This window comes from Panthera uncia, assembly GCF_023721935.1.
Source record: "Panthera uncia isolate 11264 chromosome C1 unlocalized genomic scaffold, Puncia_PCG_1.0 HiC_scaffold_3, whole genome shotgun sequence".
NCBI lineage: Eukaryota > Metazoa > Chordata > Mammalia > Carnivora > Felidae > Panthera > Panthera uncia.
Window position 1 is genome coordinate 54,884,166 of NW_026057584.1, and position 26,244 is coordinate 54,910,409.

At 36.5% G+C, this 26,244-nt stretch overlaps 1 protein-coding gene across 2 annotated transcripts in view; it reads left to right on the top strand.

The window, feature by feature from the left end:
• Window positions 1-26,244, top strand: part of PDE11A (phosphodiesterase 11A) — a 413,203-nt gene that overhangs the window by 4,544 nt on the left and 382,415 nt on the right. Inside the window, exon 1 of one of the 2 annotated variants that reach the window (XM_049615976.1) lies at window positions 3,875-4,273. The exons of the other annotated variant lie outside the window; for it this stretch is intronic. Coding sequence (XP_049471933.1) covers window positions 4,098-4,273 — 176 coding nt within the window. The 5' untranslated portion in view covers window positions 3,875-4,097. Of the gene's footprint in view, window positions 1-3,874; window positions 4,274-26,244 lie in introns of those variants that run through there. 2 annotated transcript variants of the gene reach the window in all.

Here is a 26,244-nt window from a genome sequence, read left to right on the forward strand (position 1 = left end):
TTTTGGTGGAATCTTTTGGATTTTCCATATCGAGTATCATATCATCTGCAAAAAGTGAAGGTTTGACCTCCTCCTGGCTGATTTGGATGCCTTTTATTTCTTTGTGTTGTCTGATTGCAGAGGCTAAGACTTCCAATATGGTGTTGAATAGCAGTGGCGAGAGTGGACATCCCTGTCTTGTTCCTGACCTTAGGGGGAAAGCTCTCAGTTTTTCCCCATTGAGGAGGATATTAGCGTTGGGTCATTCATATATGGCTTTTATGATCTTGAGGTATGCTCCTTCTATCCCTACTTTCTTGAGGGTTTTTATCATGAAAGGATGCTGTATTTTGTCAAATGCTTTCTCTGCATCTATTGAGAGGATCATATGGTTCTTGTCCTTTCTTTTATTGATGTGATGAATCACATTAATTGTTTCGCAGATATTGAACCAGCCCTGCATCCCAGGTATAAATCCCACTTGGTTGTGGTGAATAGTTTTTTTAATTTATTGTTGGATCTGGTTGGCTAATATCTTGAGGATTTTTGCATCCATGTTCATCTGGGAAATTGGCCTATAGTTCTCCTTTTTAGTGGGGTCTCTGTCTGGTTTTGGAACCAAGGTAATGCTGGCTTCATAGAAAGAGTTTGGAAGTTTTCCTTCCATTCCTATTTTTTGGAACAGTTTCAAGAGAATAGGTGTTAACTCTTCCTTAAATGTTTGGTAGAATTCCCCTGGAAAGCCATCTGGCCCTGGACTCTTGTTTTTTGGGAGATTTTTGATAATTAATTCGATTTCCTTACTGGTTATGGGTCTGTTCAAATTTTCTATTTCTTCCTGTTTCAGTTTTGGTAGTGTATATGTTTCTCGGAATTTGTCCATTTCTACCAGATTACCCATTTTATTGGCATATAATTGCTCATAATATTGTCTTATTATTGTTTTTATTTCTGCTGTGTTGGTTGTGATCTCTCCTCTTTCATTCTTGATTTTATTTATTTGGGTCCTTTCCTTTTTCTTTTTGATCAAGCTGGCTAGTGGTTTATCAATTTTGTTAATTCTTCCAAAGAACCAGCTTCTGGTTCTTTCATTGATCTGTTCTACTGGTTTTTTTTTGGTTTCGATAGTGTTAATTTCTGCTCTTATCTTTATTATTTCCTGTCTTCTGCTGGTTTTGGGTTTTATTTGCTGTTCTTTTTCCAGCTCCTTAAGGTGTAAGGTTAGGTTGTGCACCAGAGATCTTTCTTCTTTCTTTAGGAAGGCCTGGATTGCTATATGGTTTCTTCTTATGACCTCCTTTGCTGCGTCCCAGATGTTTTGGGTTGTGGTGTTATCATTTTCATTGACTTCCATATACTTTTTAATTTCCTCTTTAACTTTTTGGTTAGCCCATTCATTCTTTAGTAGGATGTTCTTCAGTCTCTAAGTATTTGTTACCTTTCCAAATTTTTTCTTGTGGTTGATTTCGAGTTTCATAGCGTTGTGGTCTGAAAATATGCACGGTATGATCTCGATCTTTTTGTACTTACTTAGGGCTGATTTGTGTCCCAGTATATGGTCTATTCTGGAGAACATTCCATGTGCACTGGAGAAGAATGTATATTCTGCTGCTTTAGGATGAAATGTTCTGAATATATCTGTTAAGTCCATCTGGTCCAGTGTGTCATTCAAAGCCATTGTTTCCTTGTTGACTTTTTGATTAGATGATCTGTCCATTGCTGTGAGTGGGGTGTTGAAGTCTTCTACTATTATGGTATTACTATCTATGAGTTTCTTTATGTTTGTGATTAATTGATTTATATATTTGGGTGCTTCCACATTTGGCACATAAATTTTACAATTGTTAAGTCTTCTTGGTCTATAGACCCCTTGATTATGATATAATGCCCTTCTGCATCTCTGGATACAGTATTTATTTTAAAGTCTAGATTGTCTGATGTAAGTACGGCTACTCCGGCTTTCTTTTGTTGACCATTAGCATGATAGATGGTTCTCCATCCCCTTATTTTCAATCTGAAGGTGTCTTTAGGTCTAAAGTGGGTCTCTTTCTTATCCATTCTGTTACCCTATGTCTTTTGATTGGAGCATTGAGTCCATTGATGTTTAGAGTGAGTACTGAAAGATATGAATTTATTGCTATTATGATGCTTGTAGAGTTGGAGTTTCTGATGGGTTCTCTGGTCCTTTCTAATCTTTGTTGCTTTTGGTATTTTTTTATTTATATATACGTATTTTCATCTTTTCTCCTCAGAGAGTCTCTCTTAAAATTTCTTGTAGGGCTGGTTTAGTGGTCACAAACTCCTTTAATTTTTGTTTGTCTGGAAAACTTTTTATCTCTCCTGCTATTTTGAATGACAGCCTTGCTGGATAAAGAATTCTTGGCTGCATGTTTTTCTGATTCAACACACTGAATATATCCTGCCACTCCTTTCTGGTCTGCCAAGTTTCTGTGGATAGGTCTGCTGCAAACCTGATCTGTCTTCCCTTGTATGTTAGGGACTTTTTTTCCCTTGCTGCTTTCATGATTCTCTCCTTGCTTGAGTATTTTGTGAATTTGACTATGATATGCCTTGTTGATGGTAGGTTTTTGTTAAATCTAATGGGGGTCCTCTGTGCTTCCTGGATTTTGATGTCTGTGTCTTTCCCCGGGTTAGGAGTTTTCCACTATGATTTGCTCACATGACCCTTCTACCCCTATCTTTTTCTCTTTCTCTTTCTCTTCTGGGACCCCTATGATTCTGATGTTCCTTTTTAATGAGTCACTGATTTCTCTAATACTTAAGTCGTGCTCTTCTGCCTTAATCTCCCTCTTTTTTTCTGCTTCATTATTCTCTGTAAGTTTGTCCTCTATATCACTGATTCTCTGTTCTGCCTCATTGATCCTTGCCACTGCTGCATCCATCCGTGATTGCAGCTCAGTTATAGCATTTTTAATTTCATTCTGGCTATTTTTTACTTCTTTTATCTCTGCAGAAAGGGATTCTAATCTATTTTCAACTCCAGCTAGTATTCTTATCGTGGTTCTAAATTCTGGTTCAGACATCTTGCTTGTATCTGTGTTGGTTAAATCCTTGGCTGTCGTTTCTTCGTGCTCTTTCTTTTGGGGTGAATTCCTGCTGAATTCTGTGGCTCAGGTTGTGCAGATTGTTGTGTTAATCCTCCAATCAGTTTTCTAGGTGTGTAGGATGGTTTAGTGTTGGTCTGGCTGTATTTCATGGATGCGAGACACACAAAAAACTTCCATGCTGTTCTGCCATCTTGGCTCCTCTCCATATTTTTTCCAAGTTGAAATTATTTCAATTTTTACATAATTGTAGTTAGAGGAGGCATTTATTTAGTTATGCAACAAAGTTTTGGGTACTTTTAACCAAAATATCTTTGTACAAATTTTATTGTATGTGTCTATCACTGTATAATAAAATAAAATCTTCCCTATTTACAACTGTATATTTTGCACTGCATTGGTGTTGAACACATACAAATGCTGACTGAACTCAATATTACTTGATTGCTTTGAGATAATGCTTGGTCTAACATGGTAGATGTGTTTATAGCTGAAAGTAAAGTAAATGAGAAATTATGTGTTACATATAGCCTGCTGTGGCCTCATTCTTTTCTGTATGATTTTTAATTTTACAGTTTTATCTATTATTGCAGGCATATAAGTGCTTATAATATCACAATTAAACACCTTTCCACTTTGTTCTATCCTTATTTTTAAATGAGGGGATACCAAATTAGAAATATATGCTTTGCATCATGTTTTGCACATGCCCTTTTTGGAAGTGAAAATTAAAAATAGAATATAATTGACCTAGATAAATCACTATAGTTGTGTGAAGGCTGAAGTAAAACCAGGCTTATACCATAGTATAAGTTCCTGAAGTAGCTATAGCTAGAAATTTAAAATAAACCTGTTACATGAGATGATGTCTTTATAAAATTAGGTGCTAGAGTATATTTGGTTTTGAGCAGTCAGACTTTAAAGGATGCATACTTTAAATTACCTTTTTTAATATAATTAGTATTCATTTTAAAATGGTGGAATTTTTTTTCCCAGTTTTGCAAATCTGATATATATATACACACACACACACACACGTTGGTGTGTGGTTTAATGTTTCATTGCAGGATAGAAGGGGAGATGCTAAAGCAGGTGAGAAGATCTTTATTCAGAAATGTGCTCAGTGCCACACAGTGGAAAAAGGTGGAAAACACAAGACTGGTCCAAATCTCTGGGGCCTTTCTGGCCCTGGACGAAAAACAGGACAAGCACCAGGATTTTCTTTTCCGATGCTAACAAAAACAAAGATAAAAACTAGGCAGTTGTGGGAGAGAACTAGAAACTTTGTAGCAAAGAGAAAAGACATGATTTGATATAATTCTCTAGTTTGCTGCATTAAAAATAAAATCATCATGTTTATATTACTGAAATACTGGTTTATATCATAAGATCTATGTTTAGATACCTGGTTTCTTTTTGATCACACAGGTTTTTACCTATACAAGGTATTTCATTTTATGCAGTACATCCATGTTGAAAAGCATGAGCTAAATTAAAAAGATCAAACCATATTTTAATGGCATAATGGTAGTTTTCTATTTGTAGTAGTGATTTCTATTTGTAGTAGTGGGGGGATGTTATAAAATAGTTTGAAAAAGTATGTTCCGTGATTTCTTTGTTGGTGGAAGGTGGGTGGATGGCAGTTAACATGAGAAAGCATTTTAGGGTTAAAATTGAAAATGGTTAGAAAAGACTATAATATCTTTGCAAAGAAATTTGTTATTCCCAGATATATGTGTACATACATACATATCATCAACATTTACCTCAAAAATAGGGTACAACTCAAAATAGACTGTAACTCTATTTTGAATTGTTCTTGGAGGCTTGCATTTCTTACTGGCCCAAATTTCAGATCAGTACAACACTACTGTTTGGAAAGGTTTTTATTTTATTTTGTTTTTGTTTCTTTTTATTCTTTTTATTGAGGTGAAATTCACACCTCATAGCATTAGCCATTTTTAAAATTTATTTACTTTTATTTTAGAGAGAGCTTGCACAAGTCAGGGAGAGGGGCAGAAGGTGAGAGAGAGAATCTTAAGCAGGCTCCACGCTCAGCACAGAGCCTGACCCCAGGCTCAATCCCATGACCATGGGATCACGACCTTAGCCAACATCAAGAGTCAAATCCTCAACCAACTGAGCCACCCAGGTGCCCCAACATTAGTCTTTTAATTAATTAATTTATTTATGTTTGTTTATTTTTTGCGAGAGAGGGAGAGAGAGAACATGAGTGGGGAGGGACAGAGAGAGAGGGAGACAGAGGATCCAAGGTGAGCTCTGTGCTGATAGCAGTGAGCCAGATGCAGGGCTCAAACTTACAAACTGCGAGATCATGACCTGAGCCGAAGTCAGACACTTAACTGACTGAGTCACGAGATGCCCCAACATTAGCTATTTTAAAGTGTACAAGTCAGTAACATTTAGGGTATCACAATATTGTGTAATCAACACCTCCTTGTAGTTTCAAAACTTTTTCATTACTCCAGAAGAGCTCCTGTACCCATTAATCACTCCCCATTTTCTCCTACCCTTAATCAACCTCTAATCTGCCTCCTATTTGTATGGATTTGCCTACATAGTCTTAAAAAAGAAATCATAAAATATGAGCTTTTGTATCTGGCTTCTTTCACTTGGCATGTTTTCAAGGTTCACTAAAGTTGTAGCATGTATCAGTGCTTCATTCCTTTCTGTGGCTAATCATATTCCATTGAATGTATATATCACAATTTGTTTATCCATGTATCAGTTGATGAATATTTGGATTGTTTCCACCTTTTGCCTCTTGTGATAGTGTTGCTATGAATATTTGTGAATAAGCATTTGTTTGAGTCCCTGTTTTCAGTTCTTTTGTATATGTATATGTATATGTATATGCATATGTATATGTATATGGTGGGTCATTTGTTAAATCTATATTTAACTTTTTGAGGAAATACCAAATTGTTTTCCACAGTAGCTTTGCCATTTTACATTCCCATCAGTAATGTAGAATTCCTGTTTCTCTATATCCTCTCCAATGCTTGTTCTTTTCTTTTCTTTTGGGTGGCTCACTTGGTTAAGCTTTCAACTTGGCTCAGGTCATGATCTTGTGGTTTGTGAGTTCGAGCCCCACGTCGGGCTCTGTGCTGACAGCTTGGAGCCTGGAGCCTGCTTTGGATTCTGAGTCTCCATCTCTCTCTACCCCTCCCCACTGTGCTCTGTCTCTCTCTGTCTATCAAAAATAAGTAAAATGTAAAAAAATAAATAAATAAAATTGCCATCCTAGTGGGTGTGAAGTGGTATCTCACAATTTTGCTTTCCATTTTGTTAATGAATGATGATGTTGAACATGTGTTAACGTGCTTTGTTAAAAAGAAAACCACAGACCCAAAATGGAGTCACTTGTGGTAGGCACAGGACACCAAACCATGGCTTAGTACCTAACCTAATTGTAGTTTCAACCTTTGCCAGGAATGTAATCTTAACCAGTTAGTCTGGAATTTCCTGGTGGGCACTGGTAAGGTAATCCACCTGGTTTGTTCCCCAAAAGGAGGTGACCTTTCCTGAAATAATTCTTCCTTGTTGTTGTTATCACTTCCTTTTCCTGCCTTTAAAAACCTTTCCCTTTCTGTTGCCCTTTGAACTCCTTTCTACATGCTGCCTGATTCATAAATCATTGAATAAAGCCAATTTGATCCTTAAATTCACTCAGTTGAAATTTTTCTGTTTAACAACTTGTTGGCCATTTGTATATTTGGAAAAATGTGTATTCATGTCCTCTGCCTATTTTTTATTTGAAGTGTTTGTCTTTTTTCTTGTAAGAGTTCTTTATGTATTCTGGACACTAAACCCTCATCGAATAGGAGATTTTCAAATATTTTCTTTTATTCTGTAGTTTGTTTTCATTTGGTTGATAAGGTCCTTTGACGCACAGAAGTTTTTAATTTGCATAAAGTCCATTTATCTATTTTTTTGTTGGTATTTTCTTGGTACCAAATCTACGAATCTATCACCAAATCTAAGGTCCTACTAAAGATTTACCCTTGTGTATTCTTCAAATACTTTTATAGTTTTGGCTCTTATATTTAGATTGTTGACCCATATTCATTTGATTTTTGATAGTGAGGAAATAGTTCAATTTCATTCTTTTTCATGTGGTTATCTAGTTATCCCAACTCCATTTCTTGAAAGATGATTATTTCCCAGTTGAGTGGTCTTGATACCCTTGTTGAAAAACAGACTGGCCATATATGTTGGGGCTTGCTGCTACATATTCAATTCTATTTTTATTACTGTTTTTATTACTGTAGTTTTGTAGTAAGTTTTGAAATTAGGAAGTGTGGAGCCCTCCAGCTGTGTTTTTCTTTTTTGATATTATTTTAACCGTTCAGGGCCTTTTGCAATTCTGTGAATTTGCGGATCACCTTCCTCATTTCTGCAAAAATTTTGGAATTTTTGATAGAGATTGCATTGTATCTATAGATTGTTTTGGGGGTATTGCCATTTTAGCAACACTAATGTTCCAATGTATGAACATGGGATGACTTTCCATTTATTTAGGTCTCTTTTCATTTCTTTAAGCAATGTTTTGTAATTTTCAGTGTATGAGTCTTTCACTTCCTGGGTTAAATTTTTCCTAAGTATTTTATTATTTTAGAAACTATTATAAATAACATTGTTTTCTTAATTTTCTTTTTGGATTGTTCATTGCTTGTATATAAAACACAACTGACCTTTGTATGTTGACCTTGCACCCTGCTTTGCTGAATTTGTTAGTCCAGTAGATTTTTGTGGCTCCTTTGGGATTTTCTATATTTAGAATCATATCATCTGTGAATAGAAGTGGTTTTACTTCTTCCTTTCCAATTTGGATGGCTGTCATTTCTTATTATTCCCTAATTGATCAGGCTAGGACTTCTAGTGGAATTCTGAGTAGAACTGGTAAAAATGTTCCTGATCTTAGAGGGAAAGTTTTTAGCTTTTCACCTTGGGTATGATATTATCTGGGGGTTTCCAAAAATCCCTGTTTTCATGTTAGGCAACTTATCTTTTATTCTTAGTTTACAGAGTGTTTATGTCATGAAAGAATATTAGAATTTGTCAATTTTTTTTTCTGCAGGTATTGAAACAATCATCTATTCTTTTTCCTTTTGCTCTATTAATGTGTTATGCTAAGGTAATTGATTTTCTTATATTGAATCATCCTTGCATTCCTGGGATAAATCCCATTTGGCCATAGTGTATAATTCTTTTAATGTGAGTTGGATTTAGTTTGCTAGTATTTTGTTGAGGATTTTTGCATTAGTGACAAGAGTTACTGGTTTGTAGTTTTCTTGTGGTGTCTTTGTCTGGCTTTGGTGTTTGGAGAAGTTTAAAATACAGATTATTGCAACTGTGAGTACTCTTCATACATGATTTGAATTTGGTATTTTAAAATTTCTTAATGGGTTTTATAGTGCTTGTATTGTGCTTATTTGAGCTTTGTGGACTATATTGTAGGAGAAGGGTTTAAAAAGAGGAGTTGGCGTTTTGTGCACAGTGTTTTTTGTTTGAGTGCACATGTAATAGCTTCATTTTGTCAAAAGAGGGATTCTGCTTATTTTAACCTGTGTTAATATTTCTAGTAAGATAGTGTCTTGGGTTGGTCTTAGCCTATCTATAGTGATGTTATTGACTAGAAATGCCTGGGGACACTCACCTGGGCCCATACTACTTGTAGTGAGCCCCTACAGACATCTCCCCAACCAAAGTTGGTGATGTGGCTGGACCAGGCCTTGTGGTTCTTATTATGATGGGAAGACACACCTCATCAGCAACTATCAGGGAACTTTGAAAAGACAAGATTTATTACTCACAACTCCTGGAGGTTAGATGGCGTGCCTGGGACCACCCAGTGAGGTTGAGAGGAGAGAGAGCACGCGAGAGAAACAGAGAGAGAGCAAGCTAGTGAGCAGGTCTAGCGTTCTGCTTTTATTGGAGTCAAGGGTGGGGTGCCTAGGGTTTTGCAGGTTCACTCTTTATTGGTGAATTTAAAACATAAGGGTGGGAATTAAAGCATGGGAAGGGGAAAACAAGCAGTCCTCAAATGTAGTTATCTAAGTCTACCAGAGCTTTCTAAAAAGGGGGGTTAACTTCATGGGTAGAGGACCCTGGCTGTTTATGTACTCACGTAACTGGCAATGTGTTTACTCAAACTGGATGTTTTTGAAGTGGATGCCATGGTAAACAAAAGTTTAATGTCAGGCATTTATATTATAGTCAAAAAAGCTAATTGTCAGGTGCTTACACTGCAGATAGGTGAGATACAGTGAAATTTTTGTTATTTAGAATATTGGGAAAAGGGACCTGTGGATACTCAAATGGTTTGGTTAAAACAAAATTAGCACATGCAGGGTTTTCACAGCTTTTTTGGTGAAAATAAGATTTTTTTTGTCTTTCTGAAATGTTGGGAACAATACAGTTTAGTAGGATGGAGAGCTAGCAAAACCCTTGGTCCCAGACTTCTCTTGGGTTTCCAAGCAAACCAGGGTAAAGTGGGGTGGAGAATATATGTAAACACTTGAGGACTATATTGGATTCTTAGGGCTGCTGTACCAAAGTACCATAAATTGGGTGGCTTAAAATAGCAGAAACTTATGTTCTCACAGTTCTGGAGGTACAAAATCAAAAGTACAAAATCAAAAGGCTAGAAGTACAAAATGTTTGCAGGGCCATACTCTCTCTGAAACCTGTAAGACAATCCTTCCTTGTTTCTTCCTAGTTTCTGGTAATTTGTCATTTATCTTGGTGTTTTGGGTCTATAGCTGCGTAACTCCAATGTCTGTCGTTTCATGATCCCTGTGTGTCTCTGTCTTCACGTGGCTATCTTATAAGGATACCAATCATATTAGGTTGGGAGCTCATCCTACTGCAGTATGATCTCATTTCAAGTTACCTAATCACAGGTGCAGTGACCGTATTTCCAAACAAAGCCATATTCTGAGGTAGTAGGGGTTAGGACGTCAGCGTATCTTTATTCAGAGAACACCCATATATACATATAAAATAAATACATAGATAATGATAAAAATTTATATTAAAACAAAATACGATAAAACTTAATCTTTGGTCAAGGGTGCTTTAGAATCTTTTTAAACATCATTGTAATTGTTTTTAACACAATGTCATTGTGTTTGTGTGTGCAAAAATACTGGTTAATAGGTATTCTATAATAAAGAATTTGTCTGGTCTTTGTTCCAGGTTCCTAGATGGGAATCTGAAAACCTTAGAATTTCCCAAGTGATAGGAGTGTTTCTTTTATGCAAGTTTGGGCCCTGGGACCACCACCTGAGTTTATGCTAATGAGGGGACTTATGGTAGGCTCCTGCATAGTTTCTGGATGGGGGTGGCCAAGCTTGAAAGACCAGCTATGTGATTAGAGAGTTGGAGCTTTGGGCTAGGTGATATCAGTCCAACTTCCAGGGTTAGGGGATAGTTGCTGCAAATTGAGTTCTGTCGCATGGCTAATGTTTCACTAGGTATTCTTTGTTTTTTTTTTTAATGTTTATTTATTTTAAGAGAGAGAGGGAGAGAGTGTGAGCATGGGAGAGAGAGAGGGAGAGAGAATCCCAAGTAGGCCCTGCACTGTCAGAGTGGAGCCTGATCTGGAGCTTAATCCCACAAACCATGAGATCATGAAATCAGGAGTTGGACACTTAACTGACCAAGCTGCTTAAGCACCCCTCAATAGGTATTCTTACATAATAAAACCCCCATAAAAGCTCTGGACACTTTAATTGGAAGCTCTGGTTGAGGTTCCTGATTGGTGAGCATATCAGTGTAGTAGAAGAGTGATGAGTCTTGATTCTCTAGGGACAGGACCCAGAAACTCTGTGTTTGAGACTTTCCCAGACTTCATTATATGGATCTCTTTATCTTGCTGGTCCTGATTTGCATCCTTTATGTTAAACCTGTAATTAAAAGTATAGTGTTTTCCTGAGTTCTGGAAAATTGTTCTAGCAAGTTATCAAACTTGAGAGGATCCTGAGAACCCTCTAATTTATAGCCAGTTGATTAGAATTTTGGGTGGCCTGGGACCCCAAACTTGCACCTGGTGTCTGAAGTGAGGGCAGAATTGCTGGGGACTCTGGAGTCAGTTTTAATTCCAGGCAATAAGTGTCAGAGTTGAACTGCATTTATTGCAATAGGATTTCTCATTGATAGACTGTTGAATAAATAAGTCTGAAACTTAGATTTATTATTTGAATGTGGTTCTTTAGTTTTTAAAGTAACATCTTCCTATAGTGTCATTTTATTATTTTATTATCACATTATAAGAGCACTCAACTTTTGAGTCCTAACTTGTAGACTAGTTATAACCTAACATTTATTTCTCTAGCTGCCAATTTTATTGCTTGTTAGCATTGATTACAAATGATATTAAAACTTACTACAAATATATCTCTTATTATAGATTGTTGTGAAAGATTAAAAGCTGCATAGAAGGTTTGGCTTTAACATTATTTAAGAATTAGAAATAAAATTTCCCTAAGTCAGATCAGTTAAGTAATATTTGTGACTTATTTGGGGATATAATATTGCTATTTGTTTTACTGGTTACATAAGAATAATAAGTAGCAGAATGAAATTGGATTCCTATATTATACCACTTATAAAAATTAACTTGAAATGGGTAAAAGACTTAATTAAATTTAAGTCTTGAAATGATAAAACTCCTAGAAGAAAACATCTTATTTTTAAAAAATTTTTTAAAGCTTTATTTATTTTTGAGAGAGAGAGAGAGAGAGAGAGAGAGGGAGGGAGAGCAAGCATGAGTGGGGGAGGAGCAGAGAGAGAGGGAGACATAGGATCTGAAGTAGGCTCCAGGCTCTGAGCTGTCAGCACAGAGCCCAATGCGGGGCTTGAACCCACAAACCGTGAGATCATGACCTGAGCCGATGTCGGATGCCTAACAAACTGAGCCACCCAGGTGCTCCAGGAAAAATCTTCTTGGCATTGATCTTTGTAATGATCTTTTGGATATGACACCAAAAGCACAAACAACAAGAACAATAATCATTAAGTGGGACTGCGTCAAACTAAAAAGCTCCTGCACAGCAAAAGAAACAGTCAACAAAATGAACAGCAACCTATGTAATGGAAGAAAATATTTGTAAATTATATATCTGAAAGTCTTTGTAAGTTATATGTACACAATTGGGAACTAAACCCCAGCACACAATGGGCAGGGGTTGATATTCAAAATCTATAAAGAACTGATGCAACTCAGTAGTGAAAAAGCAAACAACCCAAATAAAAAAATGGGCAGAGGAACTGAATAGACATTTTCCCAAAGAAGGCATATAAATGGACAACAGGTACATGAAAAGGTGTTCAATGTCACTAATTATCAGGGACATGCAAGTGAAAACCACAGTGAGATATCACCTCATGCCTGTTAGAATTGGTATCATCAAAAAAGACAAGAAATAACAAGTGTTGGCAAAGGTGTGGAGAACAGGAAACACTTGTGCACTGGTGGTGGAAGTATAAATTGGTGCAGCCATTATGGAAAACAGTGTGGAGATTCCTCAAAGATTAAAAATAGAACTACCATATGATCTAGTAATCTCATCTCTTGGTATGTATCCAAAGGAAATGAAATAGGATCTGGAAGAGATATCTGTCCCCCACGTTCACTGCAGCATTATCCACAATAATACTGGTTAACAACCTAAGTATTTATCATCAGATGAATAGAGAAAGAAGATTGTGGTAAATGTATATACATTGGAATATTCAGCCATGAGAAAGAAGGAAATCCTGCCATTTGCAAAAGCTTAGATGAACCTTCAAGGCATTATGCTGAATGAAATAAGTTACAGGAAAAAATACTGTTTAATATCAATTATGTGTGGAATCTTAAAAAGTCAAACCCAGGGAGTTTTAGGAAAATGGCAGAGTGAGACGATCCTGAGCTCACCTCATCCCATGGATACACTGAGATAACAGCTATATCTATGCAAATAACTCTGAAAACAACCTGAAGATTGGCAGAACAGACCTTCCACAGCTAATCATAGAGAGAAGGCCACATCAAAAAGGTTAAGAGGAGTGGAAACACAATTGGGAACTAAACCCCCAGCACACAATAGGCGAGACATCACAAACACAGAGACGTGAGAGGATCAGACTCCACACCAGGCACTCCTGGCACAGAGGACTTGAACTGGAAGACAAATCCCCATAATATCTGGCTTTGAAAATCAGTGGCTTAACTCCAGGAACTTCAACTTCAACAAAGATGTTTAAAACATAAAAGAAGCAGAGCTGAGAATTCAATAATTGAGATTTAAAAAATGCACCAGAGGGAATCAAGAGCAGATTAGAGGAGGCAAAGGAACTATCAGCCATCTGGAAGACAGGGTGATGGAAAGCCACTAAGCTGAATAGCAAAAAGGCAAAAGAATAATAAAAAAATGAGAATAGGTTAAAAAACCTCTGCAACATCATCAAGCATAATAACATTCACATTATAGGGGCTGCAGAAGGAGGAGAGAGAAAGGGGTAGAAAACTTATTTGAAGAAATAATAGCTGAAAACTTCCCTAACCTGGGGAAGGAAACAAACATCCAGATTCAAGAAGCACAGAGGGCCCCTAACAAGATGAACCCAAGGAGGTCCACGCCAAGACACAAAATAATTAAAATGGAGACAAGTGCTGATAAACAGAATTTTAAAAGCAGCAAAAGAAAAGAAAAACAGTTACATATAAGGGAAACCTCATAAAGCTATCAGCTGATTTTTTTCAGCATAAACTTTTTAGGCCAGAAGGGAGTAGCATGATGTATTCAAAATGCTGAGAGGAAAAAACCTACAACTAAGAATATTTTACCCAGTAAGGTTATCATTCAGAACAGAAGGAGAGATAGTTTCCCAGACAAACTCGACTGAAAAAAAAAAAAGTTAAAGGAGTTCATCAGCACTAAACAAGCCTTATAAGAAGTATTAAAGAGAATTCTTTAATTGAAAATATCATAACTAAAAATTATGACAGGAAAAAATTTCAGAGGTAAAAGGAAACATATAGTTGAGGTAGTAGATTAATCACTTGCAAAGCCGGTATGGAGTTTAAAACACAAAAGTAGTAAAAATCAATTATGTCTACAAAAACTAGCCAAGAGATACACAAAACAAAAATAATATGACATCATATATGTAAAAACATGGAGGAGAGAGTAAAAATTTAATGCTTTTAGAATGTGCTTAGACTTAAGGGACCATCAACTTAATATAGACTGCTATACACATAAGCTGTTCTGTGTGAATCTAATGTTCTGTCTGAATTTGTGGTAACCACAAATTAAAAACCTGTAATAATGCACAAAATAATAAAGAGAAAAGAATCTAAATGTAACAATAAAGAAAGCCATCGAACTACAAGGGAAGAGAGCAAACAAGAAAGGAATAGAGAAGACCTGTAAAAACAACCAGAAAACAATGAACAGAATGGCAGTAAGTATGCAGCCAATCAGTAATTACTTCAAATGTTAGTGAACCAACTGCTGCAATCAAAAGGCGTACAGTGACTGAATGGATAAAAAAAATTAAGACCCACTTATATGTTGCCTACAACAGATACTTTATTTAAAAAACATTTTTAAAAAAAATATTTATTTATTATTGAGAGACAGAGAGATGGAGCATGAACATGGGAGGGGCAGAGAGAGGGGGAGACACAGAATCTGAAGCAGGCTCCAGGCTCTGAGCTGTCAGCACAGGGCCCCAAGCAGGGCTTGAACTCACAAACTGCAAGATCATGACCTGAGCCAAAGTCAGATGCCCAACTGACTGAGCCACCCAGGTGCCCCAAGAGATACTCACTTTAAATGTAAGGACATACACAGACTGAAAGTGGAGGGTTGGAAAAAGATATTCCATGCAAATGGAAATCAAAAGGCAGACTGTGTTTTCTTCTTTAATCCTGGCTCCTCTGACCCTTCGTGGTGTCAAATTGAATTTAGGAAGATTTTCACAGCCAGCTTCATAGTCAGAGGACTATGACTTACCCCTTAGGATTTACCACCTACTTTGGAGAACTCTTCTTTTGAGATCATTAGTGACAGATGTCCTCTTAACTCCGTCCAGGTTTTATATTTTTGGTAGTCTTCTAATTATATTAAGTTTGATAAATTTTATCAAAAGTGAAGTTAGTATTTCTGTCTCTCTTTGTCCATATTCTTTTTGACTGGTTTTAGAAAGGAAAAAAAGAAGAGACAGCCTTTCAGTCTCATTATAAAACTGGATTCCTGAAACCATAGGTTTTTTATAGAGATTTGGATAGAGGCAACTTGTTATGATTGGAAGAAAAAACATGAAAATGAGTTAGTAGTCACCATTCTTAACTCTAAATAGTCTGTATCTTAGGGCAGGTTCTTCTTCTCTCTTTGGGTCATTTATTCATCTTCAAAATGAGGGGTTGGATTAATTTCTAAGGCCTCTTCTAGAAGGAACTTTGATTCTAGGAGAATAGGGTACTGCTTATGTCCAACATGTCTGGGGTTGGAAGTTTATTCCTGTACCTTAGGCCATGCTAAATAGCATGCGAGTATTAGATTTCTATAGGGAACCCTAAGACTAGAACACTAAAGACTAACTTTGGAATTTTCTTGTAGATCAGAAACTGTAAGTATTCCCAGTTGTAATAGTTTTCCTATTGAATCCAGGAATAATCTTCTGTTCAAATATGTGGGTCACATCTGAAAGTAAACCTTACAAATTTAACTACACAAACTTAAAACTTATGTTCACCTTTGTAGGTATTATCTGGGGAGAGGAAACTCTGATAGAACATTTAGAGAACCCAAAGGAATATATCCCTGGAACTAAAATGGTCTTTGCTGGTCTTAAAAAGAAGAGTGAGAGAGAAGATCTTATTCAGTATTTGAAACAGGCAACATCTTCGTGAAATGCTCTTGCACCTTAAAAATACCAGTTATAAACCAATAGTTCCAGTTTCAAATATTGCATGTTTAAGGAAGTCGTATTTGATCTTTTTTGATCAGCCTGTAGTAAGTTTAACATTTAAAAATAAAAGTTGATGGAACGCCTGGGTGGCTCAGTCGGTTAAGCGTCCGACTTCAGCTCAGGTCACGATCTCATGGTCCATGAGTTCGAGCCCCGCGTTGGGCTCTCTGCTGACAGTTCAGAGCCTGGAGCCTGCTTTGGATTCTGTGTCTCCCTCTCTCTCTGCTCCTCCCCCATTCATGCTCTGTCTCTCTCTGTCTCAAAAATAAATAAACATTTAAAAAAAATAAATAAAAGTTGAAATTTTTGATTGTGTGTAATCTATGATCAAATGCCCTTCAGAGTCAGAACTGACTTTTGTCTGCAGACTAGGGATGTTGATAAGACCAGCATGAGGAAGAGAGGGAAGAGAACTGAAATCTATTGTGCTTTAGTAGTCTCTACATGCACAAAATATTTTATAAGCCTAGCAACTGCTATTGATGATGGAGATAATTTCCACATACTTACTTCTCTATAATTTAAATGTAAATGTAGCAGACATTAGCTTTAGTTTTCATTAAGCTATGTTTGGTTATTTGTTTGCTTTTTATTATATCTTTATTATATTTATAGCTATAACTTCATTATAAGTAACTTTAAGAAAAAATAAGGAAATTGCAGTCAAATATTTGGTCTTATCTTAGGAATATTATTGGAACAAAAAGCAAATTGTTGACCATGTGTGACATAAAATAAAACCTAGAGAGAAGGAGAAAAGCATGTTCTATGTTAATAAGCATTTATGTCACATAACATGTAATATGTTTGCGTTAATCTTTTTAGGGTACCTTTTTAATCCTGAGTAATGTGAGGCTGGACTGAAGGGAGGGATAGCATGTACCCTTTTGAGAAAGAGGATGAATAAAAAAGACAACCCTCACCATTAGTGTGGAAAGGCTTCCCACCTCACAGGAATTGGCTACGGGTCATGGTGGAACAGGTCCACCACAGGGCCTGTATACAAGGGAATGGTGGCTCGGTGTGGTGTGAAGTGGCCCCTGAATTGGCTATGCAGTCCTATAAACACTCCATTACCCAAATGTAGGGCCCAATGCAGGAAAGGGAAGGTATTTCCTTACCAAAAAGGTGGGTAATGGACTCAGTCAGTCAGGGGTCATTATGGGTGAGAATAGGATATCCATTCTCTAATTTCCACTTCACAACAACACCCCTGTAAGATGGATTTTACCTTCTCAGGGCTGCCTGGATGACTCAGTCGGTTAAGCATCCACCTTCCGCCATGATTTCATGGTTTATGAGTTTGAGCCCCATGTAGGGCTCTGTGCTGATAGCTCAGAGTCTGGAACCTGCTTCGGATTGTCTCCCTCTCTCTCTGCCTCTTCCCCTGCTCATGCTCTCTCTCTCTCTCGCAAAAATAAACATTAGGGGAAAAAAAGGTGGATTTTACCTTCTCCTTGGGACTTGTGCTAGAACCAACCTTTGGATCTTCTGCTCCAATTCCTGGTGACTTTTTACCATATCATAGGGATAATGTGTTAATGAGTTAACTTATTAGCAAATGCTTCTATTGAGAAGTTACCCTACCTGAAAATTCCCAAAGTGAGGGGAACATTATTGAAAAAGCTGTGATCTCCAGAAGGTTCTATTAAGTCAGCTAAGTGCTTGGGCCCAATTTTAATGCTTCTGGCAAGTGGGAGTTCAGTGCCACTACTGTATGGAAGAATGTGTCCCTGGGGACCAAGGAGACTTCAGACGAAGTTGAGCTTGTTACTCTCCCTGGAGAAATTCTTTGATGAGGGCAGAGACATCTGTAGGGACTCCAAGAGTGTATTAGGGATGTTACCAGTCTCAGAGCTGAGTTGGGTTTGCAAGGATATAGAATTTGGTGACATACTTCATATTTTAATTTATATGGGACAGAAAACTCTGTAAGAAAGACCTGAACTTAAATTCATATTCATAATTATAGCTTAGATTTATACGACTCTGACAGATGGCCTTGGTGGTTTTGACAAAAGGCCACATTGCAGGGAGGAACAAGAAGGAAGGCCCTATGTTTGGAGTTTAAATACTTTTGACCTAGGAGAAGCAGAAAGAAGATAGTATGAGAAGAGCTGAGGTGGTAAAGGGCAGTTCGGTGGGAATAGAGAAGTATTAAGTAGATTTCTTCCATTTAAAAAATCAAACAGTGATAAGATGTTGAATGTTGTTTTACATTTATGTTTATCTTGGTAAGAGCAAAATAAATACCTCTTTGCTGGTAGTGATGTTTCTGGTATTAGAAAAAAGTTTGGAGGAAAATTTGCAAATAAATGCAGTAATTAAAATTCTGTACTATGATAGGCTTTATTATCAAATGAATATATGTTGTCTTTGAGAGGCTTAACTCCATCTTAGGGTCAGTTTACATGAAGGGATGTCTGGGCACTATGCCATTTTATTCTCTATCAGCTGTGTTTGCCAGAGTTCTCTTCTCGGTGTGGTTCCTGGTTAAGGCTGGTCATGTGAGAAACCTGCCTGAGATTTGGAAAGGGGCAGAGTTAGGCAAAAGCCTTTACATTTGTCAGGTCGCTGCAGGGCCCCAGGTGCAACTCATACTTATCGCTAATCTGTTGACTGCAGTCTTCATGTGGTGGGGCAGCAAGGGGCTCAGGTTCTCCCAGCTCCTACCAGATCTCTTTCAGTTTGAGCCTTGGGCCATCCACATAATAAAGGTTTGGAATAGATGAGAAATAGACAAAACAGTACCAGTCTGTCCTCACTGCCTCACCGAGTTTGTCCTTTTTCTACCTACTTTGCTCCCGCTCTCCTTCCTCACTATCTGCCCTGCTGACCTACAGTAACTGTAAGCCCATCATGAAATCAGAGCCCACAAACTTCCATAGCCTTCCCCAACTCTCCTTTGTGATCTTAGAGACTTTGCTCTAATCCTTTAGGTGCTCCCTTCTGGACCTGTATTCCTCTGCTTCTTCCCAAATTGTGTAAGGTCTCCTTTAGTAACTCCCTTATTCACATCACTCACGGTGGCCCTGAATCCTTGGTCAAATCCTAACTGATACAGATACTATATCTGTGCAACATACCTCCGTATGAATAACAGGAACCTCAAAGGGAATTACTCTCTAGGTACTCTCCAACCTAAATTTGGGATGCCTTGACAAAGCAAAGGAAAGAATAATGAACTTTACAACCATCTAAGGTTGTCAGGTTACTGAAGTCTGCTATTGTCTCCTAAACTTGAATTAAAGATTCAATAGAAAAAAAGATTCATGTTAATTAGAGAACAGATTACTATGTTTATGTAATCTGAAAGAAGTAAGTATCCTTGTTTTATAGGGCCATTAACAGGAACCAGGAAACATCAGTAGAAAGGAAATGTTATGCTGATCGCATATCAACAAAAATATATTTGAGAAGTATTACAGGTAGTTGGATGATTATATAAGATGTATATTTATCACTTTCAGCAGAGACAGTTCTAATATATATCTTGATAAGGATCTGGAAGAATAAAGTATGGTTTCATTTAATTAAAGTAAAAATGTTAGATCAGTTAACTTGGCAATTGTTTGCATGTTTCAGATAGAACAGAGGGAACTCTTCAGAAAGCAGGGAACATTGTTAGTTGCTTTGTTCTTAAATTTTTTTTATACTAGCTAGTAAAGTACTTTCTAGATGAAAACCTCTAGTCAGTAGTTCTTTTGGAAAACAATATACCATTTAGTTTTCAAGAAGAGTAATTTTTTAAATTAAGCCCTTGTGTCTCACACGATGTTGTGTATAATACAGCATGATTTTGAGAGCATTTGCTTATTCTCCCTCATCGTCACATTCTTCTAAAATATTAACATGGGGAAGAATTTAGAATCAAATTTCCTTCTCTATATTTGTCACTCAGTGATCATTACCATTTACTTTTGAGTTTGAAATCACAGTTTCATGCAGTTCTTCAGCTTTAATTCCTCCTTCTCCACAAAGTAGGGACTCTTTGAAGCACAGAATATTATGGTAGTAGAGGCAGGTGTGAGAGGGGCACCACTGTAGGGGTGGGGTGTTGCATAAGGGCACAAGAGCTGATGACAGGCACTAAGAAGGCAGAGGAAGGAGTGCAGAAAGGGGCACTATTTGTAAAATTGGGGGGGCAGATCTCTCACTTTCAGTATAGTTTATTTGCAGAAGCATTTATTTCACTTTACCCAAAGTCAAATTCATTAGGTTTATTACCCGATGTTCAAGTAATTGCAGGTGACAATTTCCCCAAGTGTTTGATCCCTATGTAACATAGGTCACTTTTTTCTAGCTCCAAATAACAGTTTAGTTTCCATTCCACCAACTCTCTGGTGCTGAAGATAGGGCTACAGAGCAGCACCCTACTTCTAGGTCTCATTTTCTGTATTAGTCAACTTTGCTATTGTAACAAAACCTTATGGTCTTGCAACAACAAAACATGTATTTCTCATTCACAGGAAGTGTAGCCTGTGGTCAGCTGTGGCTTTGTTCTAAGTGTCTTCACATTCTGGGACCCAGGTTAAAGGGGAAACACCTATATGGGACATTCCCATTCTTGTGACAGAGGGAAAGATCTAAAGCCCTGGAAGAAGCTTCTTCATAAAGCTTCTGCTCAGCTGTGGCATATATTATGTGTGTTCACATTCTAATGACCAAAACATGTAAGTGGCCAAGCCCAAAGCCAGTGAGGTGAGGAGGTATACTCTGCCTGCAGGAGGAATGTCAAGTTACATAACAGTAGTATGTCATACTGTTAGAAGGAAGAGGTAGTGAATAATGGCAAACAAGATACCACCTACCATAAGTATGTGTAAGCATTTCCTTTTCTCATATTTTCACTTCAAACAGTAGCTCTCTTGGCCCAGCCTCTTTGCTCTTTTATTTACCTGTTGCCTGGGCCAATCACACCCTTGGTGCTAGCTTTGCTCTATTTTTTAAAATTTATCTTCGTTGAGGTATAATTGATACATACTATGTCAGTTTCAGGAGTAAAACACAATGATTCAACTATATGTATAAATTGCAAATGGTCACTATAGTAAGCCTAGTTAACATCCATCACCACACATGGTTATAATTTTTTTTTATTGTGACGAGAATATTTAAGTTTACTCTCTCGACAACTTTCAAATGTACAGTGCAGTATTATTAACTATAGTCACCATGCTATACCTTTCATCCCCATGACTTATTTTAAAACTGGAAGTTTGTACCTTTTGACCCAGTTCATACATTCCCCCTGCCTCTGGCAACCACCAGCCTGTTCCCTGTATCTATGAGCTTGGTTTTTTTTGGTTTTGTTTTGTTTTTTTAGGATTCTACATGTAAGTGAGATCGTACTGTCATTGTCTGATTTATTTCAGTTAGCATAATGCCCACAAGGTCCATCTATGTTGTTGCAAATGGCATGATTTCATTCTTTTCTATGGCTATATAATATTCCATTGTATGTATATACCACATTTTCTTTATCCATTCATTCATCACTGGACACTTCAGTTGTTTATATATCTTGGCTATTGTCAATAATGCTGCAATGAAATGGGGGTGCAACTTTTCAAGTTCTTGTTTTTGTTTTCTTTGGCTAAGTACCCAGAAGTGGTGTTGCTGGATGATATGATAGTTCTGTTTTTAATTTTTTAAGGAACTTCCATACTCTTTTCCATAGTGGCTATACTAAGAGTACACGAGAGTTCCCTTTTCTTCACATCCTTGCCAGTATTTGTTATTTCTTGTCTTTTTGATAATAGCCATTCTAACAGGTGTCAGGTGATATCTAATTATGGTTTTGAATTGCATTTCCTTGATGATTAATGATGTTGAACACCTTTTTATGTCCCTGTTGGCCATCTGTATGTCTTTTTTGGAAAAATATCTTCTGCCCATTTTTAAAAATTGGATTGTTTGTGGGTTGTTTTCTTGTTTTTTTTTTTTGTTTTTTGCTATTAAGTTATACGAATCCTTTAGAAATTTTGATTATTAGCTCTTTATTGGTTATATGATTTGCAAATATTTTCTCCCACTCAGTAAGTTGCTTTTTCATTTTCTTAATGATTTCTTTTGCTGTGCAGAAGTTCTTTAGTTTGATATAGTCCTATTTATTTATTTATTTATTATTTTTTTAAATTTATTTATTTTGAGAGAGAGAGAGAGAGAGAGAGAATCCCAAGCACGCTCTGCACTGTCAACATAGAGCCAGATGCAGGGCTCGAACTCACAAACCATGAAATCATGACCTGAGCCAAAACCAGGAGTCAGATGCTTAACAATTGAGCCACCCAGGTGCCCCTCACTTGTTTATTTTTGCTTTTCTTGCTTTGCTTTTCATGTCATATTAAAATAATCATCTCTAAGACTTATGTCTTAGAGATGATAGGAGCCTACCATCTATGTTTTCTTCTCGGAGTTTGATGGTTTCAGGTCTCACATTTAAGTCTTTAATCCATTTTTAGTTAATTTTTGTGTATAGTGTAAAATAGTTGTCAAGTTTTACTCTTTTATATGTGGCTGTTCAATTTTCCCAACACTGTTTATTGAAGAGACTGTCCTTCCCTTGGCTCATTTGTCATAAATTAATTGACCATATATGCATGGGTTTATTTCTCATCTCTCTATTTTGTTCTGTTGATCTATATGTCTGTTTTTCTGCCAGTGTCATACTGTTTTAATTACTACAGCTTTGGAATACAGTTTGAAATCAGGGAGCATGATTCCTCCAGCTTTGTTCTTCTTTCTCAAGATTGCTTTGGCTATTCAGGGTCTTTTGTGATTCCACACAAATTTTAGGATGAAAATGCCATAGGAATTTTGATAGTGAGCACATTGAATTTGTAGATTACTTTGTATAGTATGGATCTTTTAACAATACTGATTTTTGGGGCGCCTGGGTGGCTCGGTTGGTTAATCGTCCGACTTTGGCTCAGGTCATGATCTCACGGTTCGTGAGTTCGAGCCCCGCGTCGGGCTCTGTGCTGACAGCTCGGAGCCTGGAGCCTGTTTCGGATTCTGTGTCTCCCTCTCTCTCTGCCCCTCCCCTGTTCATGCTCTGTCTCTCTCTGTCTCAAAAATAAATAAACGTTAAAAAATAAAAAAAATAAATAAAAAAAAAATTAAAAAAAAATACTGATTCTTTCACTCCTTGAGCCTGGACTATCTTTCCGTTTATTTATATCTTCTTTAATTTTTCTCATTAACGTCTTGTGGCTTTCAACATATAGGTCTTTCACCTTTTTGGTTAAATTAATTCCTAGGTATTCTATTCTTTTTGATGCAATTGTAAATGCAATTTTTTCTTCATTTCTCTTTCTGATAGTTCATTATTAGTGTATTTAACTACAGAAGATGTTTATGCACCAACTTTGTATCCTGCAACTTTATATATTTATTAGTTGTAACAGTTTTTTGATGAAATATTTAGGGTTTTATATATAATATCATTGTATGTGCAAATAGTGGCAGTTTTACTTCTTTCTTTCTAATTTGGATATATTTTATTTCTTTTTCTTGCCTCATTGCTTTGGTTAGGACTTCCAAAATACTGTGGCAAGAGTGAGTGGGCATCCTTGTCTTATTCCTGATCTTAGAGGAAAAGTTTTCAGCTTTTCACCATTGAATATTATGTTAGCTGTGGACTTGTCATATATGTACGGCCTTTGTTATGTTGAGGTACATTCCCTCTATCCCTACTTTGTTGAAAGTTTTTGTTATAAATGGATGTTGAATTTTGTTAAGTGCTTTTTTTCTGCATCTGTTTAGATGACTGTATGATTTTTATCCTTCATTTTATTAATGTGGTATATCACATCGACTACTTTGTGGATGTTGAACCATTCTTGCACCCCTGAAATAAGTCCTACTTGATCATGGTTTATGATCTTCTCAATGTATTGCTGAATTTGATTTGCACCCTCCTTTTATTTTAGTTCTTTGCATGAAAACCAAATCACTCATTGTGAAATTTTCCTTCAATTTTTTTCCTCCTTTTGTTCTGATATTAGATCTACACTTTCAATATTAATACTAATTGTGAATTATTATTGAATGCAAACAATATCATATGGCATTTAAGAACATTTGTGATTTCTTGTATAGATTTTTTTGTTTTTTATACTTAAGAAATAGTATCTTGTATTGTCATCTGTATTTTAGTATAAATATTCTGTCTCCCTAGCTAGACTGTAAATATTCTTTGAGGAAAGGGATGTCCTTCCATTATTTTATAGCTTCAGTGTCTAACTCAGCTATTGGCTGTTTAAGATACTTGTAGGTAAGTTACTTTATAAAGATTCAAGGTGTTTTTAAAATATTGAATCTGCTCATATTCTTCTAAGTTTGAGTTTCTAAATGTAGAGAAAATAGTTTGAAACAGTTAAAAGCCAATCAGTTTATTTTATCAACAAATCATTCTTCAGCAAGATACTTTGATTATTGCTAGTTTTTCTTCTCAGATAAAGTATCTATTGATTTTAAGAAGAATAATATCTAAAACACTTATGGCATGATATTGTAGCATATTTTTTACTTTTTTTGAGTAAATTTGACATCTAACATTGTGTAAATTCAAGGGGTACGTCATGTTACTTTGATATATTTATATATTATAATATGGTTGTAGTTGTAATGATATTTATCATATTACATACTTACAGTACAATATTATTGTCTATTCAGTAAACTGCATTACATCTGTGGCTATTTTAGTACTTGTTATAAGTTTGTACCCTTTAACACCATCAATCTTATCCCTCCCCTGTTACCGCTGGTAACCACTGTTTTACATACACACTCTCTGTTTCTTTCTTTTTTTTTTTTTTTTGATATATGTCTGACTTTTTTAGATTCTACATATAAGTGATATCATGCAGTACTTGTCTAATTTATCATATGAAGCTTATTTTTCTACCTTCATTGGTCATTACTGTTCACCTAGGTATCTGAAATTTAAAAAATTTACCTTATAGGTACTTATTATTCTTTAATACAATTATGAATGCAACTGGGCTTATAGCTCAGAGTGGTTTCAATTTCTAAATTGAAAAAAAAGATAAAGAGATAAAGAATAAGGAAATGTGCTTTAATGTAAAAAAATTTTTTTTTCAAAAAAATTTTTTTAACGTTTATTTATTTTTGAGACAGAGAGAGACAGAGCATGAACGGGGGAGGGTCAGAGAGAGAGGGAGACACAGAATCTGAAACAGGCTCCAGGCTCTGAGCCATCAGCACAGAGCCTGACACGGGACTTGAACTCACGAACCGCGAGATCATGACCTGAGCCGAAGTCGGACACTTAACCGACTGAGCCGCCCAGGCGCCCCTGTAAAAAAAATTTTTTAATGGAGAATGAAATACATCATGTTGGGTTGAGTAAACACCAAGTATTAAATGATTTATAGTAGATATTTGACCAAAATGTGTGGAAGCAGGAGGACAGATCACACTGGAAGACAGAACACAGCTTCATTCTATGAAAGCAGATAAAACTTCATAGAGGGTGTGACACTTCAAATAGGTTTTATTGGAGAAAAGAAGTTTGAGAGGCAGGAAAGGGGAGAAGGGCATTTCAGGAGAAAGCCCAGAAGAGAGAAGGGATCTGCATGCTTGGAGAGTATACAGCAGGGAATAGCAGAAGATGAGAAGGAAAAGAAGAGAGATGGACAATAGAGGTACAGTGATGAAGGATCTTACATTAGTTTCTCAGGGCTGTTGTAACAAATTACCACAAACTTGGTGGCTTAAAGCAACAGAAATTTATTCTCTGGCAGTTCCAGAGGCCAGAATTCTAAATTCAAGATGTTGGGAAAGTTGATTTTTTTTTTTTCCTGGATGCTCTGAGGGAGAATCTATCCCATGCTTCTTTCCTAGCTTGTAGTTGCCAGCAATCCTTGATATTCCTTGGCTTGTAGATTCATCACTCCAACCTCTACTTCTGTCTTCACATTGCTTTCTCTGTGTGTCTCAGTCTTCTCTTCTATATCTTATAAGGAAAAGTGTCATTGGATTCCTGATTATAGGATAATCTTGAGATCCTTGGTTATATCTACAAAAACCCTCTTTCCCAATAAGATCACATTCACAGGTTCTGGGAAGATACATGTTTTGGAGGGTTATCACTCAACCCACTTTGACAAGGACTTAATCCTATAAATAAAAGTTTATAGGCAAGGCTGTGCCATTATTACACTTATTATGTGGAAGATGACAC